Source organism: Podarcis melisellensis (genome assembly GCF_964234715.1).
Source record: "Podarcis melisellensis genome assembly, chromosome: 1".
Taxonomy (NCBI): domain Eukaryota; kingdom Metazoa; phylum Chordata; class Lepidosauria; order Squamata; family Lacertidae; genus Podarcis; species Podarcis melisellensis.
This window is the reverse complement of record NC_138528.1, coordinates 83375384-83392565: the sequence shown is the minus strand read 5'-3', so window position 1 is coordinate 83392565 and position 17182 is coordinate 83375384. Positions and strand designations below refer to the sequence as shown.

Here is a 17182-nt window from a genome sequence, read left to right as displayed (position 1 = left end):
CGAGGCTGGAGCCGGCCACTGGGCTCGCTCTGCCTGCGGGATGCTCGTGCTGCGGCTCTTGCTACCGAGCGCGCCGGGGAGGCGCTGAAGATTTGGAGCAAGGGCGCCGCCGCCGCCGCCGCCTCCTCCTCACCAGGCCAGGTGGACGCCTATGAGGGAGAAGCGCCCCCGCCTCTGGAATCGGTGTTGCCTTCGGAGCAGATGGACCCCCAGCTGCAGGAGGTGAGAGCGCGGCGTGGACGAGCCCGAGGGCACAGTCCCGCCCCCTCCAAGCTGCTAGTCCCTCGACACTAGGACTCCTCTTCTTCCCTTGCCTTCAAGCGCGGCGGAGGGCGCGCGGAATCCCTTTCCACCCGGCCAGGAGCCGGCCGGCCAAAGAAGAGGGGTCGCCCCCAGGTCCCCAGGCTCCTCGGCTGGGCGAGACTGCCCGGGCGGGGGGTGGGCGTGTCGGGGGTCGGGTCTCGTTTTGATCCAAGGGTCTCTGGCGGAGGGTCGAGGCTGAGGCCAAGGGCTTCTCCCCCTTTAGATCCAAGGAGCAGAGGGGGGCTTCTCTGCCCATGAAAGGTGAAGGAGGGGCACCATCCTCACACTTAACCCTGGCATTGGGAAGAAGAGGGAGGGGGAAAGCTGCAGGGTCTCCAGCGGAAAACAGAACCGGGTCCGGTGGGGACCTTTTGGGAGCAAGGGGTGATGATCTGTTTGCTAGACCGGGGCTATGCTTGTCAAGCTTCGCTGGAGCAGGAGTTTCCTTCTGGGAGGGGAAGGCGGGCGTGAGACAGTCTGGTTGCTGTGGGTGACCCTTAAAACTGGCCCCGAGAATCTCCCACCCTTCAGCCGGTCTGTACAGTCTATTGGTGTCCAAGCCTATCTCCAGTGATGACAAGGGAGGCTTTGAACCTTGACTTGTTGGGATGCAGGGGGCAGATTGGCACGTCTGATTTCCTCCTTGGCTTCTGCGAGGATGGGTGCATTCTCCTGTGTGAATGAGTAATATACCCCAACAGACGCGTTAAACCCAGAACCCGTTTTGAAATGGATGAGCCATTTGGGGATTTTATGTCTGTCTGTGTTACTAATTCACACACTGGATTTTTGCTACGCTCATGTAGCATCTACTCCTCTGTTTCTCTGGGGAGAGGAGATGACAGGGTGCTCCCTTGATTGAAAGTGGCACTCAGCTGCTGCTGTGTGTGGTTTTTTGGGTTTTTTTTAAAAGTGAAAACAGTCACCTTACCCTCCTCCAAATGAGCAAATTCGGGCTCTGTGCCCAAGGAATTCCCGTCAATACAGTTGAAGAGGGCTGATGTGTGTGTGCGCATGCGCATGTGCACATGCATATTTCCACATATCCTTATTCAGGATGCTGGACACAGGCAGCAGAAGAAAAGAATACTGGGGAGAGGAGGGGGAAAGGGAGGGCAAAGCAGAAAAAAAAGTCATGAATAGTCTTGCCTGTTGATTCCTGAAAGAGAAATAACTGTACATTTCACATTAACCGTCTCCAATATTTCCTCCGAAGTCAGTCTTGTTGACTTTGATGGAGTAAACTTTCAAGTTGTAGGAATCCATACTTATTTCATGTGCCAGTTTGTTATTCAATTATAATTTATACAGTACTGCAGGTGAAAGGACCTTTTCTTTAAGTAACCACCAGGGGTCCAGCAACAGTTTGTGTGTTATAGATGAGGGGGGTGAAGCAATTTGCCTGGAAAACACTTGCTGCCTCACTTGGCCTCTACTATTGCCTATGTGTGTTTGGGTTTGGTCTTTGTAACCCAGAACACTTACTCCAAGCGCCATAGGTGGCTGCTGCTAAGTCCCCTTCATACCAGGGGCAACTTGGCCTGTTGCAGCCTGCCTTCAGGAGATGGAGCCCAAAGCCCTAGTTTCCCCCTGACCATTGTAACCTGTATACCCCTCTCTTCCCAAGAGCTACAGCTGTACAGACATCTGGCAGGTGTCTTATTAATGCAGCAATGGGCTACTGCTGTGCAAGCAAGAATGCCTTCTTACTCTGGTTTAGCAGTGCCGAAGAAAACTAAGGGCTGACAGTGGCCTTGATGTGAGCAGTGATGCTGCGAGCTGCATGGTCTGCTTGTCGCTGCCCTTTTCTGAAGCAGCACCAGATGACTGAGCAGTAAATGGCTAGCCATGGCAGTCCTAAGTCTGTTTTCCGGGCCCATAGTGCGGAAGAGTTGTGTGGGAGCACAGCTAAGCTGTGACTTGGACTGGGGGGTTGAAGGTCTTTGGGCCACTTTGGCCTTTGGCTTTCCCCTTGACTGATGCTTGAGGTTTTCCCACCCTCTGTTAGTTTCTGGGCCATTAAGCTCAGTGTCTGAGCTGTCCAGGCACTAAGGGAGCAGGAGCAGATAATGGGTTTAAGGGGCTCCATCTTGCCCCCACCCTCTCTTTGTGTTCTTTATCTGAACAGATGTTTTTATGGATTCCACCCTCCTCTCCCCTCTTCACACAGCAGGCCGTGTCTGCTGTTCCCTCCCCCAATTCTCCTTGCACAGAATGTGGCCGGGAGCTGCTGTTGCACACTTTAACTGATTAACCTAATGCTGGCAGAGCGTCTGGTGCCTGGCTGTAATTGTAGGGAGCCCCATTAGCTCGCAAAGGAGCATCTTGCCCCTTCAACCCTTTGCTCCCCAGCCAGTATGGAAAGGACTTGAAATGCAGGCAGAACAAAGTATCAGCCCTCCTTTTACATCCATGACAGTTCTTTGCAGCCCTTCGCACGCACACACACACACACACACACACACACACACACACTGCTCTATAGGGCAGACACTGCAGGGACCAGGGCCTTTCTCAGTAGTCTTCAAGCATAGTTGCAGGTACCTCCAGTGGATAGTCAAGTAGCCAAAAAGGATCTGCAAAAGAAGATAGAAATCTGTCTTATTCTGAGTCAGACCATTGGTCCATCTAGCTCAGCAATGTCTCCAATGACTAGCAATGGGTCTCCAGGATTTCAGATGGGAGGACATTGCCAGTCCTCCCTGGTGAACTGGGATCTTCTACATGCAAAGCAGCATGTAGCTGCCCTTGGCTGGAATGCCTAAGGTTGTGATTCTTTAAAAAAAAAAATACTGAAGGGCACTCTAGACCTGGTTAGAGGCACTTTCCATATTATTTATTTATGCATCTATTTTTACATTATCCAAGAGCTACGCTTGTTACTGGAACAGATTCTGGCAGCCCAGCACAAATGCAAGACACTACAACCAAGAGGCTAGGTTTGCTCCTTTGCTTTTAAATACTTTTCTGTTGAACAACTTTCCCTGCATGTCTGTGGGCAGGAAGTGGGTGACAACACAGAGGATGTGATTCTCTGTCATGTCTGCCTTTGGGGACTGTGGCTCTTTGGGATGAGCAGGGAGGTCTGGGTCAAGCTCTGAGAAGCTGCTTCTCTTTCCACATCCATTTCTGGTTTGAGCGGCTCATCTAAAGCAGTGAGTAAAATCAAACCTAAATACAGCCATCTGCAATTTTTAAAATATAACTAAACAGAAGGGAGGGGGGAGAAGAGCAGAAACAGAAATGAGGCATAGCAGACCAAACAACAACAACTAACCCTCTTCTGAAGTCTTCTAAAACATAAGAGTTTTCTCCTCCCACAGTGATGGAAGGTCAGGAAGGAGGTGGGCATCTCCCCCTCCCCACCTCCACTGGGGAAGAGGGCTCCCAAGGCCTACTGGGTGTGCAGTGGCTGAAAAGGTGTCATGTTATCTACCTAACCTTCAAAGGTGCCCCTCAGCAGTGAGAGCAGATAGTCTTATATTGAGGAAGATTAGAGAGGGATACAAATCCCAAAGCAAATGTTTTATTTGGTGGGGGAGTGGGAGGAGGAGAGCATGTACAAAGTCAAGACTGAGAAAAGCATATGGGTGGATGGATAGAGGCTGAGATGAGGAAGCCGACTGTGGCAGGAGAAACAGAGTGTGAACTGAGGGGGACGTGTGGGCACGGGACTGCTTATATTTGCTTGCCCTCTTGCCCAGCTGGCTGCCACTTCTGTTCTTGGCATGATTTGCTGGCTGGATAACTTGGCTTCAAGCGGTAGCTCCGTGCTGTGTCTTGAGTATAGGAAGCAAAACCAAACCACACAGCAACACTCAGAATGGGCTCAATGGCTTGAAGGGCATCCCCTGTGGTGTTGTGGAAGTCCTGGGTGGCACAGAGCCCATTGTGCCTTTTAGTGCCTCTGCATGTACGGTGGGCAGGCTGCCCTGCTCTCTGGGGAAGCCTGCCAGCAGGCGCGGGCACTTCCCTTTGCAGGCTGAAAACCAGAGCAAACGGTTGAATGGTTGCCTTGCTCTCCCTTCCCCCTCCGATCTCAGAGAAGCCAAATCTTCTACAGTGGCCTAGTCACCCTGGCCTGCTTCTTCCCTGGACATATAACCAGAAGCAGCTCAGCAAGGGAGAGGGAGAGGTGGAATGGGGGGAGGAAGATGACTGCAGCTCTGTGCCAGGAGGAAAGTGGCTTGCAATCACAATGAAAACTCCTGCACAGCTGGATGTGTGTGTGAGAGAGAGAACCGGGTGGTCAGGGAGAGAAAATAGTGGCAAGGGGTGTCCAAAGGGAGTTGTGACTATGACAGTGTTTTCCCTGTATATCTGTGGGCAGGAAGTGGACGACCACAGAGGATGTGGTCCTTGTGTTTGTCTCCCTCTTGCTCTCTGCCTTTTTTGTGCCAGGGCTTTTTTGGGATGAATGGCGGGGAGGCCTGGGTCAAGCTCTGAGAAGTTGCTCCTCTGCTCTCGTCATCCATTTCTGGTCTGGATGGTTTGTCTGCATGTTCCAAAACTTTGTGCTTCGCTTAGCTCTCTGAGGAGTTAGGTGGCTGCGTTTTTCCTTACGCTACCATCTTTTCTTTGGTTGAGAAGATGGTGGAGCCACAGAGCATGGAACAACCTGTGTCTAAAACCCCTTTGTTGACTCTTTTGGCTCCCGAACAAGTAGCTTGTCACCATAGAAGGGAATAAAGCATGTTCAGCATAAGTGAAGGTTGGGTTATTGTACATGGGATACGTTTGGCCAGGGAGATGGTTGCCTCACTGCTCTCTTCCTGAGAGACGGGGGTGATTGATGGGGTGTGTTAGGGGTAGGAGATGTAGTGCCCTCCAGATGTTTTGGTCTATGACTCTCATCAGCTTCAGCCAGCATGGTCAAGGATGATGGGAGTTTTAGTCTAGCAACATTTTGAGGGCACCACACAACCCCGCTGAAATCAGGAGGCGAGTGTGGCACTGACCATCTTTATCTGACTGCCCATTTTTTGATGTAAGAGTTCTGAACCAGATGTTGGTTTGATCTCACAAGACTACTTATTATTTGTTCGCTTATTACAACCCAGTCCTTTCCTCCAGAGAGTATAGGGTTTTCCATTTTATACTAAAAACAACCATGGAAGGTGAACTAGACTGAGAGAGAGAGAAATAAGTCCAAGGTCACCCAGTGCAATTCATGGCTGAGAACCTCCTTGGTCTTAGCCAGCACTAACCAGTATATCTCACTAGAATTGAATTGTTATGTTCAGACACAGACCTTTTTGGATATATGGCAGGGAAGATAACATGAGCCAGAAACAAAGCCTCGGGAGTGGTGATCAAAGATGTTCCTTATGGGCACTTGAAGGATACTAAATGTGATATGGAGGCATACAGTGTGATTGGCTGAGCAGTTGCACTTGCATTCAGAAGTTGGTGATCTAAGGAACAATCTAAGGCTGAGTGCTATTTCTCTCAGGTCCTGCTTTCAGGCTTCCCATGGGCATCTAGCTGGCCGCTGTATATGCAGGATATATGGAGTAGATAGGCCAGTCGCCTAATCCTGCAAGGATCTTCTTGTGTTCTTATTTCACATGTGTGTGTTTTTCACTTGTGTGCAACATCAAGATTTTCCTGTGTAAAACACCCATTGTGGTTCATATTGCCAGACACCAGCTCAATACACAAATTTGGTGGCAAGTTAATGAGTGTTGAGTACTTGGCTGAGGAGAGGACCGAGAAGTGAATCAGCTCCTAAGAATTTCTAACTCCTTCCCCACCCCCTTTTAAAGATACCAATGCGTCATTCATTGTAAGGCTACTTAACCATTCTGAAAAATTAAGTTTCTAATTATATAAGAAATATCACTTCAAGAACACAGGGTAGGTGTTTGGGAATGCTTTATTATTATTATTATTATTGAAGTAAGGTGTTGTTGCATTGCATTTCTTTCTGTGCCACCTCTGTCTATTAACACTTGGGTTAATTGCAAGGTGGGGTAGTACGGTTAGTTATTACACTGTGAATTCAACAGCGTCACATTAGCAATAAACAATTAGCAAATATAGTGGACCACAGTTTTTGTTAGGAAGAAACAACTGGCAGCATCCCCCATGGCCTTTGATCCCTGGGATGTGCTCCCATTATGATGCACTTTCTGAGCTCCTCTTTCTGAGGCAAACCAAGTGGAGTCTTGTCCAAAAGTTGCGTCTTCTCACCTTCAGAGGCTCTTCCAGAGTTTGTGCAAACACAACTGAGATGCTGAGTTGCAAGAGAACTTGAGTAGAGTTTCTGTGGTTGTTCATGACAAAGAGGGATATAAATAATGAGCCCTTTGCTAGTGACTTGGACCAAGATGCTAAAATTCATCAGTAGGAGAAACAAAAAGATCATAAGTAAAGCTTGCTTGCTGGATCAGGCCAATGACCCATCTCACAGTGGCTAACCAGGCTGCCTGAGAGCTTTACCAGAGCCTGCTCACCCTGGCAAGGAGAGGGTTAATAAACCTTTGTCTGTGTTTTGACATGTAAGTGGACCCCTGTTTAAAAAAGCAATAGCTGATCATGAATCTAGGTCCCTTGGTTTGTTCCTATCCCCTACCTAATCACCCACACACCGATGTACATCTGGATTTTTTAAAACCTTGGAGGCTGGAATGGGTGGGTTTGTGTCCAACATCTACTGCTTTCATTTCCTTTGGATTTCTCTTTCCCCATTATAGAGAGCTCCAGTGCTTGAATTTTGCCAAGGTCATTCTTGAATTTCATTTGTGTCCTCTTCCAGCGTTTGCGATTCCCTGGGGGACAAGAGGGGGAATGAACCTTGCATCTATTCTTAGGCAAGGGAGAAAGGAGGATCCAACAAATCATGAACCTGTTAGCTTGACTTTGGTTCCGGCCTTTTTGCTAGAACGAATCGTAAAACCATCCGTCTTGAGGACGGAGCTGATGTCACCCTGGAGGGGTAGCGTTGTGGTGTTTAAAACAACAGCAGCCAGCACAGCTCTGACGAGGATGCTTCGTGCCAACCGGCCAACGGGCGTGCGCTCCCTCCTCTTTCGAAAATGTGTCTGGCCTGATCTATGCGAGGAGATGGGGGAGGGATGCAGTTTGCAAATGCACCTTGTCTTTCAGTAAAGCACTTTGGCACAGCTCCATACAATGTGCTCATGCAGAAGCTCAGAAGTGTGTGGCTGCCTCGCAGCAGCTCCACCAAGCCCACGTTTACCTATAAACGAGCTCCCTGCTAATGCTTAGCATTCTAATAGCTTCCTATGAAAATAACAGCTGGAACATTCACCGAGATCTTCCTTTGTTGTGCCCAGAGCATCCAAGCTTGTGATGGTGCTCAGCTCAGATGCTGAATGCAGATGTGTCTCTGCTCAGATCTTCCTAGTATGGCACAAGAGAGAGAAAGAGACAGGACTCTTGGAATGATGAACGTCCCATAAGATCAAAGTCAAAATGCTACTCTTTGATTGTAACAGAAATGGAGGAGAGTGTGTAGTGCATGACTGGTTCATAGTCACAAAGAAAGAGAGTGGAACGGAGCCCTCGCCATTTTTAACCAGACATGTGGATTCATCGAAAGCTCCTTTGACATGCCAGTGTTGTAAAGTAGGTGTTCAGCCTCTTCATCAGAAGGCGAAGGCTCTAGAAACACAAACAATATAACATTAATTAATAAAAGTCCAGAGAGCTGTATTTTGAGAGTTTGATAGTTTTCCATAGAAACACATGTCATTTTTGGATCCAGATATCTGGTTGCACTTCAGCCAGTGCAATGCCAGTGGCACACACTGTTCTGCTTTTTCCTATTTTGCCCCACTCTTCTATTCTACTAGCTGTTTGTATGGCCGAGAAAGGTTCAGATACAATTCTTTTTGGCAAGCGTGGAAAAAAGAAGCAGCAGCAGCTTAAGCTGAACGAAATTGGAATAAAAGACCTATAAGTCTGAAGTGGACAAAAATAATTCTGTCACATCTGCAATGGGATCTGAGTATGACCCAAATCTGAGAAACATTCATTTAAAAAAGGGGGAAAGGAGGGGGGGGCACTGAACAGACTATTGATTAAACTGCTGGCCTCCTTTCACTTGTGTGTTAACAAAGGAAATCAGTAGTGAATAGATGTTTTAAGAAATATAAAGCTAGGAAGCCATGTAGTTCTAATACTCTATTGGCTTTGAAGCAAAAAAGCAGCTGTTAAACATTTCCAGCGTTTAGAATTTTTAAATATTTTTTATTTTAACCCTCATCCTTCAGACATGGCCAGGTGAGCTGGTTAGCGCAAAACTCTGATGTTGGCGATGTGTTCAATGGATTGCCCAAAGACATGAATGCACCTGCCGCAGATCAGCAGATGCAGCAGCCTTCCCCAACTCAGGCAGTGCCTTATGGTGACTTGCTATGCATAGTTCTAGGAAAGGCTGTGGCAGATGGTGCCATTGACTCCAGCACCAAACCTGTCGGGTAGCCTGGAAGCAACAGAGTGTCACATCCCATTTCTCTCTCTGTTGGCCACCACCCACATATGCACCATTTATTTTATTTTATTGATTACATTTATATACCACTTTTATCTTCCAAGGAGCTGAAGGTGGTGTACATGGTTCTCCTCCTCCCCCATTTCACCCTCGTAACCACCCTGTGAGGGGGGTTAGGCTAAGAGATGGTGACTGGCCCAAGGTCACCCAATAAGCTTCATGGCTGAGTGGGGATTCGAACTCTGGACCCCAGTGAGTTCTGACTGACAAGATGCCTTTGTCCAGCCAACAGGAGGAGTGGGGCACAGCCAGGAAAATGGCCAGGGGTCTAGAGGATGAAGCAAGCAAGGTGGCTACAGGAGGGCTGTCAAGGTGTTAGACATCAACCTTTCCTTTGAATACCTATTGGGGAGTTGGTGGGAGTGACCCAAACCTTTCCACCAGGAGGATGCTGGGCAGTATGTCTTTGCCTTCATCCTGGATTGTCTCTTCCAGGCAATGTTGTTCTACTGAACAGGACATCCATCAAATATCCAGTTTCAGACGACTCCCTATATTGAATGACATTTCTGCTAGAGCTTGCAGGATGAGGTGTATGAACAAAATGGAAGGAGTTTGGGTCACAAAATACAAATTTAACGGGTGTCTATATAATGACCCAAGTTCACACATGCATGCCATTCTAGTCACTTGATTATTTAATGCTTGTAGTACCGTTCATTTGACCAGCCTGTGAAGTTTGAGTTTGTGTGTTAGGGCATTTGTAACTGCAAACCCCTCCCATTCAGTTGGTTGCATGACTACATTATTTGTACACATGTAGGGTTTATGTGCATGATGAGGGATCCCATAAAAAGCAACCAATCAAATGCATTCAGGTGAGGGAGGGATTCCCCCCCCCCAATCCTATTCTCTCTCCCCATTCTCCCCAATTTATTCTATCCTGATTGGTCACATGGATAGTCCTATTGGTTTAAACTGGTTTGTGCTTCAAGTGGTATATACATTCTGCCTGTACTATTTGATGCCTGTAACAACTTACCGTATTTTTCGTCCCATAGGACGCTCCGTCCCATAGGACGCACCTAGATTTTGGGGGGGGGATAAAGGAAATTCCCCCCTTTATTTCCCCCCAAAAACCAGGTCGGAGAAACCGAACCAGGTCGAGGAACAGCGGGATGGCGGCGCTGCGCCTCCCTGCTGTCCCCCAAGTTTGTGGGGCTGGCCAATGTCTGCCCGGCGCGCTGGGCGCTCTGCTTCAGCGCGCCCTGCCCGCTGGGCGGCAGGCTGCTATCCGCAGTGTGGGGAGCCCTGCGGGGAACTTCCGGAGGGCTGCCTAGGCTGCGGGTGTGTTCCCGAAGCGCCGGGCGCTATGCTTTCAGGGCTCCCGCAGGGCTGCCTCGGCTGCAGATTTCTTCCTGAAGCCTGGAGAGCGAGAGGGGTCGGTGCGCACCGACCCCTCTCGCTCTCCAAGCTTCAGAGAAAGCCTGCATTCGCCCCATAGGACACACCCAGATTTCCCCTTCATTTTTGGAGGGGGAAAAGTGTGTCCTATAGGGCAGAAAATACGGTATTCATGCATGCAGGCCACCAGCTGATGTAGAGCTAACCACACAACGAATATTCATGTGTCAACTATCCTTAAAACAGACATGGTTCTATATTGACACAGTTCAGTATCCAAAGGCACCATCAACAGTTGGGAGAGCGTCTGGTGGGCCAGGAGAGAGCTGTCATTTGTGTCTATGTAGATGGAAGCAAATATCTGTACATTCTCCTCATTTTCAGTGATGGAACAACTGCTTGGTGTAGCTCAGTGTACGAATTAGAATAAATTATATATATTAGAATTCTACCAAAGGGCCTTTGAAAGTAGCATCAAGCACCAGGCATCTTAATACCATGCTATTGAGTAGTCTCCACTGTCATGGTCATCAAGGAAGTCTGGATTGTGGAAGGACTTTTAACCTGCTTTACCAGACCTTTGAGTACAATACAGTAAGCTGAATTCTCACCTCTTCTAGATTGTGGAGAGGTAATGTGGAAGAAAAGTTCAGGGGGAGTCATCAGTGTGGAGACGAGAGCTCCTTTCCAAACAGACTACCTCTTGCAATCCACTCATCAGAATTTGTGCGTATGTAAGAAGATGGCAATAGTTTTACTTTGATTTTGTTGATGCTGACCCCATGCGACAGCATGTCGCTGTAGATAACAGTGAGGAGTGCATTTGCACGTTAATTGCCGTGAGGTGACTGAATAGATGTTCCTCTGTGTTTTCTTTTTTTGAGAGACAGAGAGCAAAGCAATTGCAGAGTTTGTGTGGAAGCAGAGTGGAATTGAATGTCAAAGGGAACCTTGAATGCCCACTCTTCAGCAAAAAACTCCCCAGTTTCGTTGCTCCAGCAAACTGTGTTGCCTTGATACACAATGGACATGCAGTGTTGCTCAGCAAGGTGCAGACACCTGGTGGATCTGGGCAGAAGGGTGACACGGGAGCTCACCCGCAGCGCTTTAAGATCCCAGTAAGGGGAATACTAAGCAATCCCCCGTATTGCCATTTGTGGGAAGAGTAGATGCAGCTGCTACTACAGCTGAGGACACTTTTGAACCAGTAGATTAGGGAGCTGGAAATTAGATTAGTCTAAAGGCATTGCTTGATTTCTGTTCCCTGGGGCAGTGAGTCTCCAGCCAGATCTCCCTGCCTGTGACCTTGCTCGGATTTGCAAGCTAAGCGCAGCTGAGGAGGGTGGGTGGGTCTCTGCTGCAGGGAAGACCTCCAAGAAAGGAAGGGCGGTGTCAGCTGGTTCGCCCTGACCTGCAGCCACTGATGGCGCAGCCTGAGTTTCTCATCTCCCTTGTTATTTCCTTGCTGCTTGCTGACAGGGCAGCCTCCCTTTTTTCATATCAATTGCTCTTTTAGGCAGGTATGTTGTCTCATTCTTGAAAGTGAAGAAGGTATATCATCTCATGATTTGTTAGTCTTGCAAACTGGGAATTGCTGCAGTCCCCTGCAACCCACCTTTCTCTACCATGAAAAAAATGACACTGACACAGAGAGGAGCAGGATAATTTGTACTTGGTTTCCCTGCTGTCCCATAAACCTAGTTTATGCATGGCAGTATCACATATATAATTACAATTGGGTGTATATAATGTGAGCAGAACTAGTAGGTTCCACTTAAAAGATGTAAAGGGATAAAGTCTAGCTGGAAAATGCTGGAAAAAGAGTATCTGAGCATGTCAAGCTAACAGATGGTGCTAACTTTTTTAAAAATACAGAAAATAAAAATGAATGTGAAACTGAAGATAATCATGAATAAGCATGGAGGTAGTGACTATTGCTCTGGCATCATCATGAATTCAGTCTCTCTTATGAATGCCAACTTAGTACCTGTTTCAGCACAAATCTTATTCCTAAGCTAAAAACAAGTAGATGTCACCCACACACACAAAATAGTGCTGTCATTGACCATGAGTCAGTTCTAACTATTATACACTCTTGTATCCCCCTCTCTCAAAGCAACTCTAGAGAGCCATAGCAGAAGATTTTTCCACACAATAAAACATTGCAGTGGTTATGAAATGCAGTATTCATGCAATAGAAAAGAAGTGCCAAACAAATGGATAAAACCTGTATACTGTATTCATTACTGCTTTTCCTTCTGCAGGGTTCTAAACGTGTTTGCAAGGGCACCCCATTATTGCAAAACTGACCACCTAAGAAGTCTCCTAAGTGTTATTGCCTTGAAGCTTATATGAAATTTCTAGTTAGCCCTTACTTTTGGAGCGCTTAATCTCCTGCTGATTTGCCTCCTACCTCTGCCTCTTCCCACTTTGCAAAAGCTCATCATCCTGGCCCATTCACCAAGCTACTTCCTCTGGTCAACTCCTGATTGGTAGTTCATGCTCTCTTGTCACACTATTAACTGTTTTGAATGGTGCGGCTGAGCCAGTTCCGAGGCGGGACAGTAGGGAGCATGTAAAGGCTGAAGACAGGCTCTGTTTGGTGTGGAGAGAGTCAATAGGTATCCAGCCTAAGAGGGAAGGCATGCTTGTTGAGGTTTAGGGGAAGACCAGAAGGCAAGATGATGATGGTGGTAATGATGATGATGATGATGATGGGTATGAGATCAGGCTGTGGAAGCGCAATGCTGTTCGAGATGTATAAATGAAAGTCCATGTGGTGTGGCCTCCCTTTCTGAAAGCCATTATTGATTCCCTCCTCTCCAAACCTTCCTTGGGGACTGATCAGATAACCTTTTTTCCTCTTGTGGGTATAGTGGATGCTCTTCCCACTGGCAGTGCTCTTACTCCTGCTTCCATTAGCTAATTTCTGTTTATATGTATCCATCACTTATTCATGATCCATTGGATCAATCAGAAGATGCATTTGTTGAAACCTGATTCAAGCCTTATGTGGAGACTGTAGGCCTCCCCCAATGCTGAGGCCAGGAGGATAGGTTAGCAATTTTGATAAAAGTCTTGTAACGTGGCCATCAAACCACAGGGCAGGAACTTGGTTCTCGGCTCTTTGTTGGCACATGCCAACTGTAGTGGTTCAAAAAACTCTTTCTCCCCAAGAGATGCACCATAATGCCCAGGGTGTTGGACTTCTGCTACCAAATACAGCAGGACAGGGATCTACCGTATTTTTTGCACCATAACACTCACTTTTTTCCTCCTAGAAAGTAATGGGAAATGTCTGTGTGTGTTATGGAGGGAATGCCTACGTGTGGCATGCCTACAGATTTTCCTCCTCTAAAAACTACCTGCGTGTTATGGTCGGGTGTGTGTTATAGAGCGAAAAATACGGTATCTCCTGCTTTAGATAGTGTACCCCCAGGTGAGTCTTTCACTGTACATCTTCTACATGGGTAGACTCTGTACATAGGTGAACCAGAGTCGAGAGAAGGACCATCATTCACTTGTAAAGCACACAGAAGGTCCCACATTTAATTCTTGGTGTTTCTGGTTAAAAGAATTAAGCAGCAGATAATGGGTTCTGCCTGAGCTCTGGAGAGCCTCTGCTAGCCATGTTAGCCAAGAATGAGTGACTTCACACTGTATCCTGATTCGTATTGTTGTGACTTAACACATCTCAACAAATAAAAAAGTACAGTGCTTACTATTGAAATGTGATACAGAAAAGCACGCAGAGAGTAGCCTTTCCCATCACCTCTCAAGTCACAGGCCAGACACCAATTTGAAAGTGTGTGTTTTTTTAAATGAAAAATCCCAACATTCCCCACCCTTTTCATCTTCTGGTGTTTGAGCTTTTCAAGTACACTGTGCATCACGGGCATAAGCTGACACATTTTTAGCTCTTGAGTCAGGATCCCATGAAACTCTGGAATTTTGCAAGACCCTGAGGTGTCCTCAGGAGAAAGGTTCCTCTGGTACATCTAGTCATGCAGCTCATCTGCAACCAAGAACAAACATGAGCTCAATCACCATGGAGAGGCATAAAGGAAGCAGGCTCCCTGCATTCATTGCCATCGCTTGCATTGTAGCATCCTGGCTCTCGACCAGCCCCCCACCCAGGCTGCCCTTCTGCTGATAACCGCAGTGCCTTGCAATCAATCCTTCCTCTGTAGATTTCCCATAAACTAGGCTGGCTCTTCTTGCCTCATGTTGAAATCTCTTTTGAGGTGGTGCAGAGCTAGACATGATTTGAATGTTGATATTCATCAAGCTGGATATTAAATCTCTTTTGCTAGACTTTTTTTAAAAGAGCAAAATGCTGTAAAGATATTCATATGTAGGTCATACTCTCTCCCTATAACATTTCTGTGAAGCCACACAATTTGGTAGTGACGTGGAGTGGAAAAATGGAGGGGTTGCCTAACCTCTTCACTGATTTGCTGCATCTGTGCTCCAAGCTGCCCTCGTGAGTTGCATTTTCTCCCGCAGGGTTGCAGAACATATTGCTCAGTACTTTTTTTCTTTTAAAAAAAATGTTTATGGGTACTCTCATTTCCCTACTCATATTGAAATACTGCCCCTCAATGAGGCCAAACTTAGATTCACAAAATGTTTAGGGGTATGCGTACCCTTGCGCCCCCCCCCGAAAAAACACTGATATTGCTGCATTGTATTATTGCAAAGCTGTTAAAACTCATTGAATACCGTTTAGAAGTAAGAATTTGCTTGTTCTGGTTTTGCACACTGGGTTTAAATCAATATTTCCTGCTACTGTAACTCTAGTCATGTCTGACCTCTGAGGGAAGAGCAAAAGTCCCATCTCCAATGCGTGACCTGTTTGCAGAGAGGCACATTTGCTGCTTTTATTAGCAGCAAATTAGGAAACACGTTTCTGAGTGTGTATATTGAGTGGTATCTTTTGGAGGTCAGGGGAAGCCCCCAATTTGGTTTCATCCCCCACCCACCCCGGTTTGGCCTTGTTTCCCATTTCTGCTCAATTTCCTCATTTTGAGAAGATGGTAAAATATATGCCATTTAAAAGGAGAAACTGGAACAAGTATTTAGAAGAGACCATCTGTGTGAGGACCTTTTCACAGAGCTCTTCCCTCCTAAACCTGGTCAATCCTCACCTGTCCTTGGCCAAGCAGGGTCCTGTGTTTCCTGTGGGAAGGTGTATTGAACTGGTGGTGCTCAGCTGCAACCAGCAGCCATTTCTACAATTGTCACAGCACCTTCTCCAGTCACTGTGTGACCGTAAGAATCATTGCTGACTACCTACACACTGCCAGTTTATGTTATCTGTTTCTCCACACAAATGTCTGCCTGAGGATCATCAAAGCTGCATGTAGGAAGATGGTGGTGAGAGAAGTGTTTTTTAAATATTGCAGTTGCATCCCACCTCCTGCCAAGGACATAGTACAGTGGTACCTCGGGTTAAGTACTTAATTCATTCCAGAGGTCCGTACTTAACCTGAAACTGTTCTTAACCTGAAGCACCACTTTAGCTAATTGGGCCTTCCGCCGCCGGAGCACGATTTCTGTTCTCATCCTGAAGCAAAGTTCTTAACCTGAGGTACTATTTCTGGGTTAGCGGAGTCTGTAACCTGAAGTGTATGTAACCTGAAGCGTATGTAACCCGAGGTACCACTGTAGTGGCATTTTTAGCTTCACATGAGACCCTGTGAGGTACATTGGGAGGGAAACAATGTAGGGGCAGTTGTGTAAGAGATGTGATAGGGAGAGAGGAAGGGCTGCATCTGGGGATGCGAGAGGTCTCATGTAGGTCTCATTTAAAGCCAAATCTGTCAAATCTGCACTTTATGGAACGATACGCAAACTGAAGCACAGCTAGCCTTTGAAATTCACACTTATCCAAATGTTGATATGCAGTTTCCCAACTGAGCAATGTTTACAAAAATGCAGGTATGAAGGGAATGTGTATGTGGGTAGGTTCTCCTATCATTTCATTGGTGGTGTGGGAGGTTGGTGGGCCCTGGGAAGACCTGGTATATGTAGACTGCAGCAATGGGAGGAACTTAAGCCCTGTTTACTGACTAGATCTCAGCATTCATGGCATGTGTGGGCCTGTCTGCAGTGTGCCTGCAGGTGTATGATTGAAGGTGCATTGAAGGCATGTGTAATGGGTGGGGTACAGGGCCTGGCCCCCAAATCCCGCCCCCATTGTGCACGCTTCTTGCATTAATTGAACACGGGAGCTACACTTCTGGCCATTACAGTCAGCCAGTAAAGTCTCACACTCTACATTTTCACAGCTTGCTACAAAAATGTAAACAAAACAAAACAAAAACCCACCACAAGACCCCATGTTCCCTGTGATGATGCAGTTGGAGCCTGTGTAGGCATGCATGTTTCCTGATTTCTCACCATTTCAGGACTTGGTACCATCTGATGACAGAATATGTGAACAGACGCCGTTGAACAGCTTTGTTCTAAAGGTGACACCTGGGCTATGGACAGTCCCTCTCTGGTGGCTCCTCCACACCAGTCATGGCTAACTGCTGCAGTCATTCAGAGATGCCCATGTGTGAACCAGCCCACAGGCTTCATTTATGGAAGTGAGGTTGCTTCCGCTGATGGTTGAGGGCAATTGCAGGAAGCATCATTAGGGGTAGATATGCTCACGAGTGCACAGATAAGTGTGGTCAGGTGTGGAGCGTATGGTTTGAATCCTGCTATGATTGGTTGCAGGGAACACGTGTGTGGCTGCAGGAGCAGGACCGGCTGCAGCCCTGCACGGTTGGCTCTTGTGTTGATGGATCCGTGCTCTTCACTTCAGACTATGGCGAGGTAAGTGAAATGGAAACACAGCATTTTCATGAGCCGCCAAAGGACACCCTTCCAGGTCATTCCCTTGCACATCTGGACTAAATAAAAGCTGATAGCTCAGGAGACTCTTTCCCCCCTCTCCTGTGGCCATAATATGCAGCATCTTTAAGGTTGCCAAGTTACAAAGAAAAAACCTTCTTTGCATTCTTCCCT

General features: G+C 47.2%; 1 protein-coding gene across 1 annotated transcript in view; it reads left to right on the top strand.

The window, feature by feature from the left end:
• The first annotated feature begins 34 nt into the window (after positions 1-34).
• Positions 35-17182, top strand: part of LOC309368030 (unconventional myosin-X-like) — a 75308-nt gene continuing 58160 nt past the window's right edge. Inside the window, exons 1-2 of the mRNA XM_081907789.1 lie at positions 35-222; positions 16892-16990. Of these exons, the coding sequence (XP_081763915.1) occupies positions 202-222; positions 16892-16990 (120 nt within the window). The 5' untranslated portion in view covers positions 35-201. The remainder of the gene's footprint in view (positions 223-16891; positions 16991-17182) is intronic.